A 15,067-nucleotide genomic window follows, 5' to 3' on the forward strand; every position below is an offset into this window, starting at 1 on the left:
CAAATCCGGCTTCGAAACACGAGGATCCATATATATTTCATTAGCCAGAATGTCCATAAATGATTACCCTAAAAACATAGTGTCATAGCATGCTTTAATAATTTTTTTTTTTTTTTACGGGAATTAGCCCACCCGGGCACAGGTCAAACGACCATGTATATATAGACACACACACACACACACAAACATGATTAACTTATTACATAAATGACAAATAGTCTGTGATTGTAAACTGAAAACATCGTAAGGTAGACGTGCAGGGGCAAATCCAGAGGGGTCTTGGGGTCCAAAACCCCCCTTTTCATAAAAAAAATTCCAAATTTTAATGCCATATTGCACTCAGGCATTTTTGTATAGTATAAAGTAATTACTATTGACCTCAGAATATCTTCTTATATCAAGTGCACATGGTCTCAAAATGGCCTCAAAATGCCCATAATATTAGTCAAATTTCAAAATTTTTCCAGGGGGAGCTTACAGCCCTCCAGGCTGGGTGGATCATTGTACTCATGTTCTCTCACCCACAACTTCTTGGACCCCCCCTTTTTGATACTCCTGGATCCGCCCCCAACGTGATGATAAACTGTTTCACTGTCCATGCTAATACAATATTAACATTACTTTTGGGTTAGGTAGGATATAAATTTTGAGGAGTTGGCCTACAGAAAATACCTAAATTACAATGCAGCCCATGACTAAGGAAAGGTTGCCCATGCCTGATCTAAACTAATAATATGCAACACCAACTTATTGCAACTGTACTTTCTTTGGTCGTATGATATGGTACTGAAAATCATAAGTTTCATCCTAAGAGTCCAAAGTTTGTTAACAAATAGATAAGAGGATAAAGTGTGGACATAAAATGTGTTTGAAACTTGTAAAAATGGAGACTGCTTCTTCATGTGGTGAAGCAGTTATCTGAAAGCTTAATAAAAAATTAAATGAAGGCCTTTACAAAAAGAAGTAAGATTTCAAAAGGCATAACAAAGATGTTATAAGAAAACTGGCAAAGAGGAGAAATAGTTCTTGTTCCGAATGGAAACTTGGCAATTTTTAAATAATAAAAACCGCACTTCCCGATGCTGGTAAATACCATTAACATTGTCTGAGGGAGGTAAAAGTCCTGTATGTAAGTACAGTGAACCCTCGAAGATCCGGGCCCTGTAAATCCAGATTTCGGAAGATTTGGACAAAAAATTTGGGAGATCTGGGCTAAGAATCCTCCCAAAGAAACTTTCCCCATACAGAACATTTTAGGTCTGTGGGCGCTGGTTGATCAGTCGGTTGCGCTGGACACAGGTGCCCGAGGAGGATGGGAAACATAAACAGTTGTCAATTGTTGTTTGTGGGAATATTACATTCACTCTGGTAAAGATACAATGTTTCTTATTATGTTATTGTAGGTAAATGTATGCATTATATAATTTGTTTATCACTGGGCTTGTCACCATTTTCAAATTAGATGAAAAGAAATATATTTCTCCCATACCTATTTCGATCAAATGCCTGGCAACGGGTGCAGGTAAGGAGGGGGAGGGAGGGAGTGAGTGAGTGCTGCTAGTTGAGCGTCGTCTGCACTTAACTCTCCTGCCTCCCTGCTATATTTCACTAACTCTCCTCACCCTCTGCCATATTTCACTGGATTTACTATTACTCTTAGTGTTTACTGATATAATAATGCTTAATAGTGATTGATCATGGCATTGTAGCGAGGTTAAACTCATCACTGCAACCACCAGGCTACTGGACTAAGCTGTGAGATGTTATGGTTGTTTTTTAACTCATATTTTGGGATAGACATACGTAACTTTCATTTATTTTTTACTCAGTTACATGCACACCATCCTAAATACATTGTGGAAAAAAGTAAAAGAAATAATTGTCCTAAAGGCAAACCTGTACAGGTACTCCTCGACTTACAACCTACTCGACTTACGACCACCCGGACATCCGACCGCCACAGTCATATATAATAATTTTCAAATTACGTATTTTCGAGTCCCGACGTTAGTGATCGCGCTGTGTACTGACAAAATTTTTGTTTGTAATTCCCTTTAAAATGGCTGGCAAGCGTAAAAGTGAGAGTTCTCGTGGTGCTGAGAAGAAAGAGACACCCTCATTTTAGATTTTTTATGTATTATTTTCGCCTTTTCGACTTACGACCAATCTACTGTACATACGACCTGGTCGTCGGTCCGGAACCCCGTCGTAAATCGAGTGACTGTACTCAAATGTGCTACGTTAATTACTAAAATTTTTATGTCTAGTGCAAACTATGGGATGTTTGTACTTAAATTAATCACCATCTTACAAGAATTCCAGCAATGTACGTTATATTCTGGTAAGTCAATTCAGTGACATTTTATAAGTGAAAAACTTAAAATCCCTCTATATGACTGATAACTACACACTTTGTTATCTCTTCGCTGGCTGTCAATGCCTCACCTCTCCCTCCCCCCAGCCAGGGTGAAGGTAGATTTAGGTTCAAAGTTTTTACCTTATAAAAGTCACAAACTAAACTTAGCTGAATATAACTTGCATTGCTGGAATCCTTGCAACATAGTGATTAATTTCAGTATAAGCCTCGATAAATTGGACTTCAATATATCGGAATTTGCTATAAAAAAGGTTTTAAGAAATGAGGAAAACCAAAAAAAAATAAAAAATCTTATGAAATGAACAATACTTACTGAATACTGTACCGTGGTCTAATCAGATTTGCTACAGGCCTACTGAGAACTAAGACACTTGAGTATGTATGCAGGTTGAGGCTGATCAGGTGTTGCTGCATTCGTCAGGTTTATTTACTTATTGATTCAGTATTATATTCTCCTATGATTGGCCTCTTATGGTTTATGGTTCATCATGATTAATATAACATCTTCAGTAATAGATAAAAAAGTACAAAACTGTACGTAATTTGTAATATGACTTGAAAATAAAAGGAAAAGCTGTATTAGAAGGGTTTTTTTTTTACTCAAGATGTGTTCATGTGAGAGCATTCAGCAAACTACCAGCTTACAATAGGGGTCACTATAACACACTGTATAGTAATTGATATGAAGATACCTTCTTAAAAATTTCATTTACTACCTTTGAGTGTTATATGATGACTCAGTTTGGCTACTTGTAGACTGAGACAAATGATTAATGAATAAACCAGGGTATATGCAGATGCAAAATACTTTACACTACAGTATTACTTATTAAGTGATAATAAAGACACTGCAATAGTATTTATTAAGTGGTGATAAATACACTACAATAATATTTATTAAGTGATGATAATACACAACTGTACTGAACTAATTTATTAAGTGTTGAAAACAGACAGTGTGGTAAGCCAATCAGCTGTTTGCTCTTTGTAAACAAATGAGCATGAAATGACTCATGGTGGTCAGTGTAGGATTCTTTTTTCAGGAAAGCTGATTCCTTTAGGATAATATTTTATCAACCTGGCACCAAATGATCCTAAATTATATGAGAATTGTGGTGGAATTGCATAAAAAGTGTCAAAGAAATCCTGTGGGAGATAGGGGGAGGGGGCCACCCACCCATGCTACCCGCCTACCCTCTGCCAGCTGCTCCCAGATAAACATTCGTCTTTTACATACAATATACTCCTCCGCTTATTTTTATCTTTACAGCACTGTACACTATGCAGTTTTCTCTTTATTCATAAGACAAATTCTGTGGTTACTTCCATATAACACTTTACAGTAAATAACGATCATCTTGGTGACAACAGAGTTGTTGAAGATCAGACATATAAGTCTGGTGACTTATATGTCTGATTTTCAACCCAGAGAGTTCTGTTTCACATTTTTATTATCGTTGATGTAATATTCTTTTAATAACCTTGTTATACACTTAAAGACCTTAGTTGTTGAAGTGCAGTAATAACTGATTTTCTTTAAACAGCTCAGATAAGCATTGTTATCTCCACTTATACAGTACTGTACTGCAGTCATGCGCGGTTAACGTCCAACCGAACAACGTCCGATCGCATATACGTCCGTAACCCCCCCTCCAAAAAGCGTGACGCCTGCTGGACCACCACTCCACGACCCCCTGACGGAGACACGATGATCCTCCCCATACTGGTCAGATATTATGTGATAAAGGAATATGCTTCCTTACTTAGGCTTTTCTAAGCATTTGCCTACAGGTGAAATGTTAACCTACATCTATTGAGGATAAAATCTTCCACCTACAAATTGACAATAACACATTTGCTGTAATCAGACATATCTAGTTGCCTCAACAATTGCAAGTTGCAATTGGAGTCGCAATTTCAAAATCTGTGGCATTACTAAAAATAGTAAAGTTTCTGGTGCACTCTAAGATTAAGAGAGAAAACGGAGGACTCAGGCGTCCTGATGTGAGAGAAAACGGACTCATATGACAGGGGACCAAATAAAAAAAGCATAGCTACATGTTTTGTGGACTACAGTATTAAGAGTACCCTTTTCGTCACTTTGTAATAAACCTAGCCATGCCTATGTGTGTTTATGATATTTACCATAACATTATATATATATTTAGTGGGTATAAATGGTCGTAAAATGGGAACTTGGGGTTGGGTCTTGGGTGCCTGGAACCAATTAGAATAAATCCCATTGGTTCTGTACTTTCGTTATCGGTGGGGTCCCAATTAGGCGAGATAACCAAGGGATGACTGTATATACTTGTGACACTAGCCAGTTGCTTCTGGTGTTACGGTACAGGGGTACCAAGTGACAGCACTAGGATCCCGCTTCCTCTATCAAGGAATAAACAATTAAAATTTAAATTGAAAAAAAAAAACATTCAAATAAATTACTATCTTACAAGAATCCCTCCAATATAAGTTATATTCACCCAGGTCGTTTGAGTGGAAAATTATGAGAAGAGCTTAGTCACTCTTAAGTAATGATAAATAAACACCAGGCAGGCCTTCAGCGCCAACTGTCAAATCTTATCTCAAATAAATAAATAAACAAACAAATGCCAGACATTCTATCACCCCACCTCCCGCCCCCTCTCCCCCCCCCTCGTGTTCAAGATAAAAGATTGGTGATTTCTTTATGTTTATTTTATATAATATCTCAGACTAAAGTTACGATAATATAATTTGCATTGCTGAAATCCTTGCAAGACAGAGATTAATTTGAATATAAGGATCATATATTTTGCTCAAGATATAAAAAATGTAGTACATTAGTGTACAATGTACAATTTACAAAAAGTTTTTCAACTGTATTTTTGGGTAGATTTACACAAATTTCTTCATTTATTTTCACCCATTTACATGCACACACCATACTAAAAGAAACGTAAAAGAAATAAATGATCTTAGTGCAAAGCTGGAGTGTACATGTACTAATTTGATTACGGTACTAAAATTGTTATGTCTAGTGCGAATTACAACATGTTTATATTCAAATAAATCAGTATCTTACAAGAATCCCAGCTATTTTAATTATATTTTCCTAGGTCATATCACTGACATTTTAAAATGAGAGAAGCTTAGTAGGACTGTTAAATAAACACACAGAGACCTTCGCCTCAAACTTATTACCTCAACCCCCCCACCCAACCCCTAGCTGGGTGGCGGAGCCGGCAGTCCCCCCCCCCCATCCAGGCTTTTAGGCTTACAGTTTTTATCTTATATAATATCTCAGACTAAAGTTAGGCAATTTTAATTTGCATTGCTGGAATCCTTGCAAGACAGCCAATAATTTGAATATAAATGTCATATATTTTGCTCAAGAGATAAAAATTGTTGTACATTAGTGTACAGTACTGTAGTACATTTTATAAAAAAGTTTTTCAACTGTATTTTTGGGTAGATTTACATAGATTTCTTAGTGCAAAGCTGGAGTGCACATGTACTAATTTGATTATGGTACTAAAATTGTTTTGTCTAGTGCAAATTATAGCATGTTTATATTCAAATTAATCAGTATGTTACAAGAATCCCAGCTATGTAATTTATATTCACCCAGGTCATTTCACTGGCTTTTTATAAGAGAGAAGCTTAGTCACCTAAGAACTGATAAATATACACACGTTAGACTTGGGCCTGTGCCAACTGTCAAACGTACTGCCTCCCCTCCCCCCATGCCCCCTCGCACCCTCTCTCTCCCCCATCTGCTGGCGTTGCTGGAATCCTTGTAAAACAGTGAATAATTTTAATATAAACATCATGTATTTTGCACAAGAGATAAAAATTAATCACCTGTATCACATTACATTAGTGATTTAAGAGAAAAAGTGTATATGTACGTATATAGTACTCCACATACACGTAAGTATAAATAAAAAATTTGTGATGATCGGACAACGTCCATTTCGGTTAACGTCACGTTTCGTTTCCAAACGTATCTAGGACGTTAACCAGCGCATGACTGTATTTGCATTTTCCGGAGTAGGGTCTGCCCCAATTAGTCCAATTTATCAAGGTTCTACTGTAATTTGCACAATAGATAAAAATTTTAGTCCAGCACATTTGAGTACAAAGTGAGTACCTGTACAGTAATATATTACTCAAATTAGGCCTTTTTCACAGGAAAAAGTCTGTAAACTAACCCCAGTGGTCAAGATATTATGTACTGTATTTGTGGTGTTTTTTATATCATTATTTATTGCTTTTATAGATTTAGTACATTTGCCAAAAGATTCAGACAATCGACTTTTCCGAACAGGTGGTCCCCCCTTTTAGTCCGGATCTTTGAGGGTTCACTGTACTGCAACAGGTAGAGGTGTGTGTTAATGTGTCAGAGGATACTCTTTAGGGTCCACCTAATCTACAGCAAAATTCTGTTTTTCCATTTCGCAAGACATTTCTTCCTCACACTGCTGTCATTATACAGTGGTGGAATGTGTACATCTCTCACAATTTTACTCCTTGACTTTCCTAAGTGATCTATGGTCCATAGCCTTCCCATGCTCTCACAATGGTGAAATCCCCATTTACTGTTTCCCATTACGGTACATGAAAAATAAGAAGCCTTACACCACTTACTTTTATAATACCCATAGTACTATACTATATGCTATTTCTTGATCCTCCCCAAATTAAGCAAATTAAACTATTCTTTAACCAAGTAGTAAAAGGTAAGTACAGTACGTATTTATTGGCAAAATACAGTATATTACATTAATTTACTGTACTTTGTCAGCTATGGAACATACAATATACAATATCTATTCCATTAATCTACTACAGTACAGTAATATGTATACTGGAGTGAATGTTTCTGTCATTCTATGTGTAGATAAGGTTCCGAGTTTATGTTCTACCCAAATCACAGTGACTGTTTCATTTGTTATAAATAAAAGATTCACTGTTATAAGTTAAAATGACTTTGTTCAACACAGTCTTATTCCTAATGTCCTTTCATATCAACAAGTACTGTTCTAAGTTCAAAAAAAGATTGGTTTCAATGCTGAAGTTCTGTAAGTGACAGACACATGAACATTAAGTACAGGTGTAACAAGCAGTAAAGTATGGTGTACTAAGAGGCTAAGGCCACAATAACTGCGGAGAATACAAGCCTGAATGTCGTCATCAATGGGACTCTTCATGCAGGGATCATCTCTTCTACAATCTCAAGCCTATAAATATTTTCTTACCTCCTTCAAAATTCAAGGAGCATGTTCAAAGGAAAATTTTTGCAATGTTTTTAGAAAATCACTAAAAGTTCAGTCAGATGTAAAGCCTAAATAAATTTTAAATATAAATGAAAGATACAGTATTAATGAAACTGCAGGAAACACAACAAAGATGCATGAACTCAAACAAGAGATATTATTGGTGAAACTAAATGAGAATCACCTAAGTTTTCTTATGTGTTTCATGACTACTATATTTCTTATCTAAAACCCACACCACTTGCTCATTATCACCGTTACTTTGCCAAATACTTTTCCTACTGAAATTCTTCTCCACGCATGCACAAGCCTACGTCACGTGTGATCATCATTAAAATTTTTCACAACCTACAGCAGGACAACACATTTATTTTTCAAGAACTCCTACAAAATGACTCTGGTTGTATTGTTTCTTGCTAATAATACATACCTGTATTTAACTCATCCTCATGATATAGTACTAATAAAATATGACTGATCCAATACTATTACTGTACTGTATTTACATTCAGAGTGTGGCTGTTAAAGAGATAAATAGACAGATTAGTATTGAATAAGGAAAATAATGTCTGATGTTCAGGTAACTCAAAACAAAGAGGAGCAAAATAAAATACACTTTGTTAGATGATTTAGGATAATAAACAAAAAGGTCCATCAGGGCCGGATTCAGGAGTGGGCAAAGTGGGCAGCTGCCCAGGGGACTCCACAATCTGGGGGCCTCCACAAACTGTATTACAATATCTTATTTATTTGTTTATTCATTTGGATTATTTTTATTTTCATTCTTTAAAATTCATGTTATCTATTCCATCACGTAAAACTATGTTCAGCAAGAAGCGTGTGCGGTAGTAGCTATATCAGGGCTGGTCGACTTGAAACCACATGAATGAGTCCAGTCATGTCTCACGTTTGTGTGTGTGTTGGGAATTTGTACACTACTGTATCAATAAATATACAGTTAATTAAAAATTTCTCAATGTTCTAATTTCCTCAATATAACTGCATATGGCTTCAAAATTCTCCAAAGAAGTGTTCAAATTTCAAAATTTTCCCGGGGGGGCTTACAGCGACCCCCGGAACTCCCAGATGTTTAGGCTCGCTTCACTCGCCACCCCACCCTCTTGGGTAGTTATAATGAGGGGGGCCTCCACAAAGTGGCTGCCCATGGGCCTCCACAGGTCTAAATCCGGCACTAGGGTCCATACTGTATACAAGAACAGATTTCCATTTTAAAAATAAATTAATATGAGGCTCCACATTCGGGCATATTTCTGATCTACCGGTAGTTTCCCAAGCCATATTCTCCAGTCATATTTTTGAGACAGGTTTATGTCCACTTACTCCTGCTCCTCCTACTGAACCTATGCACTTTCCTATAATCTCCACTCGTAGGGTTGCTGGTGTGTTATTCAGGTTGGATGTGAGCAAGGTGCATGGACCAGAAAGAATACCCCCTCGTGTTCTGAGGGAGTGTGCTGAAATTCTCGCCCCCTGTGCTTGCTTGCCTCAAAACACAAACTTTTCCTTCTTCTTGGAAGCATGCCTTGGTTCAACCCATCCCGAAGAAGGGTGACCATTCCAATCCTTCTAACTATCTCCCCATTGCCCTAACTTCATCCTTCTCTAAGATTTTCAAAACTATCTTAAATGCCCATTTTCTGTCATCTTGAATGCTTCTCTCCTTTGTCAGAACACCAGTATGGCTTTTGCCAGGTGAGATCTATTTGTGATTTGCTCTCCTAATGCACCCATCTTTGGTCACCCTCTCTTAGGGATTATGGGGAAACTTTTATCATGGCCCTCAACATCTCCAAAGTAATTGACAGGATATGGCACAAGTCCTTGCTTTCTAAACTTCCCTCTTATGGTTTCACTCCCCCACTTTGTTCTCTAATTTCTAGCTTCCTTGAGAACCGATACATGGCAGCTGTTGTCGAGAGATCGATCTCTCGCTCTTTCTCTAGCAATAGTGGTGTCCCACAGGGTTCTGTTCTTTCAACTACTCTCTTCCTCTTTTTTAGCAAAGATTTTTTTTTTTTTAACGGGATTAGCCCACCAGGGCACAGGTCAATGACCCACATCAGGGCCTGGGGGTGAAAATATAATAATAATAATAATAATAATAATAATAATAATAATAATAATAATAATAATAATAATAATAATAATAATAATAATAGACCATAAATAAATAAAAAAAATTAAAAAATATATCAAAAGTGAGAAACGAACTATGTATGTTGTTTTGTCAAAGTAAGAGAAACAATTGAAACCCTGCAATTGTGTGTAAATGAGGCAGAAATTCAGATCAGCAACCTGAGACTTGGTCAAAATATTACTTCACACTACGAATAATTCTATCCATTCTTATGCTGATGATTCTATTTCTTCACATTTTCCCCTTCCCCCTAATTCTCAAACTAGATCTGTTTCTAGAGCTGATATCATTACTTCTATCAATGCAGATCTGTGAAGCATCTCCAAATGGGGAGGTAGAAACTTGTTTAAATTCAATCATAATAAAACTCAGAATTTACCAATTACACTTTCCAAATTAGATGATCTCCCACCAATCACATTTCAGGACGCAATCATTATGCTAAATTCTAAAATAGATATGCTAGGTCTCACCATTTCCTCTCATAAGTCATGGAAGCCACACATCCACAACATTGCTAAAGCCGCCTCCCAAAAGCTGGGAATGCTGGACAGATGCCATAACTACTTCACTCCTGAGCAGTTGCTTCAAGTTTATAAGGCATTCATTTGTCCTAACTTGGAGTACTGCTCTCATATCTGGGGTGGCTCTTTTTCTCTCCAACTGTTAGATAGGGTGGAATCAAAGGCATTTCGTCTTATTGACCCTCCTCCTTTGGTTGATAATCTTTCTTCCCTTTCTCTTCGCTGCAATGTTGCTTCACTCTCTCTCTCTTTTACAGGTACTTTAACGGGCAATGTTCGGTGGATTTGGCATCCTGTGTACCGCCGGCAAGGCCGTGGGCTTGTATGACTCGTCTTGCCTGCGGTGCCCGCCGTTTCTCTGTGGATGTCGGTCATGCTACAATAACCCATTATAGTACACCGTTCTTTCCTCACACAGCCAAATTGTGGAATTCTCTGCCTTCTTCTGTGTTTCCATACTCATACAATCTGTGTCACTTCAAAAAGTTGGTTTTCCAGCATCTTCGTGATGTAATTTAATCTTTTTCTTTTCTATTTTTAATTTAATCTTACTCTTTATTTTTCTTCCCCTAGGCCCCATTGTGGGTCGATGACCTGTGCCCGGGTGGGCTTTTCCCCGAAAAAAAAAAAAAAATTCACAGACACGGATTACAATGTGGGGAGGACTATTCTTTACTGACGATTCAAGGTCTGTTTTCTGGTAGCTATAAAAAACTGGGAAGGGGCAATATAGAATGCAGCCTCCTTGTTTTAGCACATTTCATGATATGCAAGAGTTAAGTGTTGAATTAGGAAGTGTGGATCTCATCTATGGGAAAATTAAGGCTTTCTTTTGTCAGTGTATAAGATGTGAGAGTGAGTAATATAATGTATGCACTTTATCTGAAACAAAGTGTTTATGCAAGTCAGCCATCCCAGATATAACTTTAAAGAAAGTTACTTATTGGTGTATATATGTTTTTTCTTTTCATCTTTAAGTATAAATGTATATAACTTCTCTCACTACTCAGGAAGACAATCAACTTTATAAGGTATGAGTTATATAATATACTGTACAGCATACTGTAACTGTTTTATTCTTTTTAGTTTACTTACAAAATCAATAAATTTCCAATTTTCTTATAATGTCTGCATAGAATTTGTTGGAAGCAAATTAAGGCTAGATAAACAAAGAGGAGGACTTCAATGACTTATCTGCTGCAACACTGGCTGAGGGATAACAACTTATCATTAAACAAAATAGCAAGGCAGAGAAAGATTGTCACACCATTTATAATAACATAAAATAATATCTTGTGCATGCGTAGAAGAATGCAGAGGTATATAAGGCAGAGAATATGAGCAGATCCCACGTGTATCCTAGGAGAGTATTGTCAAAAGTCTCATCTGTACTTACGTCCTGGGTCATCACAGAAATGCAAGTCGATCCTCTCCGAATAAAAGTGATAGGAAGTCTCTGGCACATCATACTTGTTAAAGGCCTTAGCAATGTTGGACTGGGGCGGTAGCGGACGACCTCCGCTGCTTCCTACATTGGCTCCCCGTTGCTGTCCAGAACTACCTCGAACTTGCTGTGCCTGCTGAGCCTGAAACTCTGGAAGAGACTGCAACAAGAAAAGAGAATTGTAAAGAACCTGGTCAACTACTGTACTCTGTAAAACAAAACTTGTCTCTAAAATTAAATTATGATTAGAATAGCTTGGTTAGATTGGTTAGATTCTTTCAAGAGGCAAGACGTGCTTCCCTCCCTCATCACACAAAAATGGTAAGATTTTAGGTAAATTAATTCAAACAAGTGACAAGGCACAGAAGCTATGGTGGTTTTTCAAAAGATTATCTGTACACGGAGTTGTAAAAAGTACTGGATTTTGTTACTTAAGTAAAAGTATTGTTACATTGGCAAAATAAAACTCAAGTAGAAGTAAAATTATCCCAAATTCAATGTACAGTTCTCAAGTAGAAATAAAAAAGTATCTCATTCATAAAGTACCTGTATTCAAGTACAGTGGTCCCTCAGTTAACGAGCGCCACGGTTAACGAGATACCTCCCATAAGATTCTTAACTTCGGTTAACGAGCAACCCCTCGGTTAACGAGTTTCTTACGAGCCAACCTCAACAAGCTTTGGCTTGCACTTGGCGGTCAACCAGCTTTAGTATGAGTCCGCCAATACATTAATTGGTTCTAGGGCTTAAATTCCTTACTATTTTAGTAAATATCAAGAAGTTTATACTATTCAATAATTTTAAAAGTCTAATATTAAATTTTTTAGTAATTTTAACAATTATTGAACATAATTGAAGGTAAAGTGACTAGTTTAATGCGCGGCATCCAGCCTCTTAACACAGCAAACAAGCGTTAGTCTCTCTCTGTTTTCACTGGAGGTAACATCTTGCTTGAGATTTTCATGAAGTAAACGCTTTTTTTCTGTGTTTCCAAGCAAATTATTGGTCATTTGGAAATATATTTTACATATATAGCGCAGTGCAGTGTTATTTTAAAGAAAATATTCTTTATTTACAACAAGTTTAACTTTAAAAAACACGTGTTGACATTGTTTGAATCCAACAAGAAAAGCGATTTCAATCCAAACCAAGCAGGAAATCATAAAAAAACATGAACAGGGCATTAGAACAAATGTGCTATGCAAAGAATATGGCATGTCGACATCAACTGTGTCAACAATTCTTGCACAGAAAGACAAATTTAAAGAAGTGAAAGTAAGAGACAAATCTACAAGAGTGTTTAAAAGTAGATCCCTAATTGCAGAAATTGAGAGGTTACTTATCATCTGGATTAGGGAAAAACAAATGAAAGGTGATTCAGTTTCTACTGAATTCATTTGTGAAAGAGCCAGGGAGATTTACGAACATTTAAAGACAGATCAACCTGGCTCATCAGGCACAGAATTTGAAGATTTTCGGGCCAGCAAAGGCTGGTTCGAAAAATTTAAGAAAAAAGTGACATTTTCAGTGTTGTTAGGCATGGTGAAGCTGCTAGTGCTGATAAGGAAGGGGCAGCAAAGTTTTTAGTTGAATTTAAAGAACTGATGGATGAAGAAAATTATCTTCCACAGCAAGTGTTCAATGTGGACGAAACTGGGCTGTTCTGGAAAAAGATGCCCAAAAGAACATTCATCATCAGAGATGAAGCCTCTTTACCTGGGCATAAACCCATGAAAGACCGTCTCACTCTATTGCTTGGTGCCAATGCTTCAGGGGATTTCCGACTGAAGCCTATGCTTGTCTACCACTCTGAAAACCCCAGGGTGTTCAAGCAACAGAAAGTGGTAAGAACAAAGCTTGGAGTTTATTGGAAGTCCAACCGTAAGGCATGGGTTACAAGACAGCTCTTTAATGAGTGAGCTGTTGATGTGTTTTGCCCTTCTGTCAAGAACTACCTAACCACCAATAAACTCCCTTTAAAGGCTCTTCTCCTTATGGATAATACTCCTGGTCATGACCCTGACCTTGCCAGAAATTTGGAGTATCAATTTGACTTTGTGAAAGTGTTGTTTTTGCCTCCAAACACTACATCAATCATACAGCCAATGGACCAGAATGTGATCAGCAACTTCAAGAAGTTGTACATGAAGAAAATGTTTAGGAGGTGTCATCAGGCAACTTCCAATGATCCTGAACTAACAATGAAACAGTTCTGGAAGACACAATTCAACATCCTGGAAGTTGTAAAATTTATTGTATCATCATGGCAAGAAGTCTCCACTAGATCCCTCAATTCTTCATGGAAAGCACTGTGGCCATCAGTAGTCTATGATTTTGAGGGATTTGAGGAAGAAACAGAGTTGGACCAGGAGATTGTGTCCATTGGTCAGTCATTGGGCCTTGAAGTGGAAGAGGAGGATGGGGAAGAGCTTGTGATGTCTCATGAGGAGGAACTTACTCCTGATGACTTGAGGCAACTGGATGAGATGTTAGAGGCTGACATTGGTGAGGAGAAAATTGAAAGTGATGACCATATGTCAGCTAAACAGTTGAAAGATGTGATTTACTACTGGGAGAAGTTCAGGGAACTGGCTTCAAAGCACCCAGAAGTGGAAAAAACTGAACTAACTTTGTGTCATGTTGAGAACTCAGTGGTCTCCTTCTTTAAACATAAGTTAATGGTGAGAAGGAGAGATGCCCCACAAACCACAATTGACACTTTCTTCAGTAAAAGGCAGAGGGAACAAGATGCTATCCCTCAGCCTTCCACTTCAAGAAGGAGAGAGGATGTTCATGGTGGAGAATCTGTCAGTCCAGAGGTTCCTGACATTTTCATGGAAGGTGACTCACAATCCAAGAAGCAGTAAAATGCTTCTCCTCCACCTCCACTTCCTTCTCTTCTCCCTTCTCCTCCTCCACCTCCCACTTCAAATTCACATCATCATCATCCAGGAGCCTTCTACATACACACCTCAAGGTAAGTGTCCATTTCTAAAATTTTTGTTGACTTTAGGCAATTTTCGGTGAGCTGGAACCAATTACCCAAAAACCCATTGAAACAATGGTTTCGGTTAACAAGATTTTCGGTTAACGAGCAACCTGCCGGAACGGATTGTGCTCATTAAGCGAGGGACCACTGTATTGAAAGTAAAAAATAAAAAAATTATTAATTGTTTCAAATACAGTATTAAAATAAAACCACAGTAAATTATAAAAAAAAGTTATCCAAAGATAAAAATAAAAGACATAGCATTTCACATGTTTATTTGCAAATCTTTCTTTTGAGATTAATCAATAATTGATTAA

General features: G+C 37.3%; 1 protein-coding gene across 7 annotated transcripts in view; it reads right to left on the minus strand.

Annotated features, from left to right (window-relative positions):
* LOC121864645 (UHRF1-binding protein 1-like) overlaps positions 1–15,067 on the minus strand; it is a 126,636-nt gene that overhangs the window by 83,726 nt on the left and 27,843 nt on the right. For all 7 annotated transcript variants that reach the window (XM_042363763.1, XM_042363760.1, XM_042363764.1 and 4 more), the window contains one exon: positions 11,714–11,921. In XM_042363763.1, the coding sequence (XP_042219697.1) occupies positions 11,714–11,921 (208 nt within the window). The remainder of the gene's footprint in view (positions 1–11,713; positions 11,922–15,067) is intronic.

The sequence above is a fragment of the Homarus americanus genome, unplaced genomic scaffold, assembly GCF_018991925.1.
Source record: "Homarus americanus isolate GMGI-L3 unplaced genomic scaffold, GMGI_Hamer_2.0 scaffold57965, whole genome shotgun sequence".
NCBI classification, from domain to species: domain Eukaryota; kingdom Metazoa; phylum Arthropoda; class Malacostraca; order Decapoda; family Nephropidae; genus Homarus; species Homarus americanus.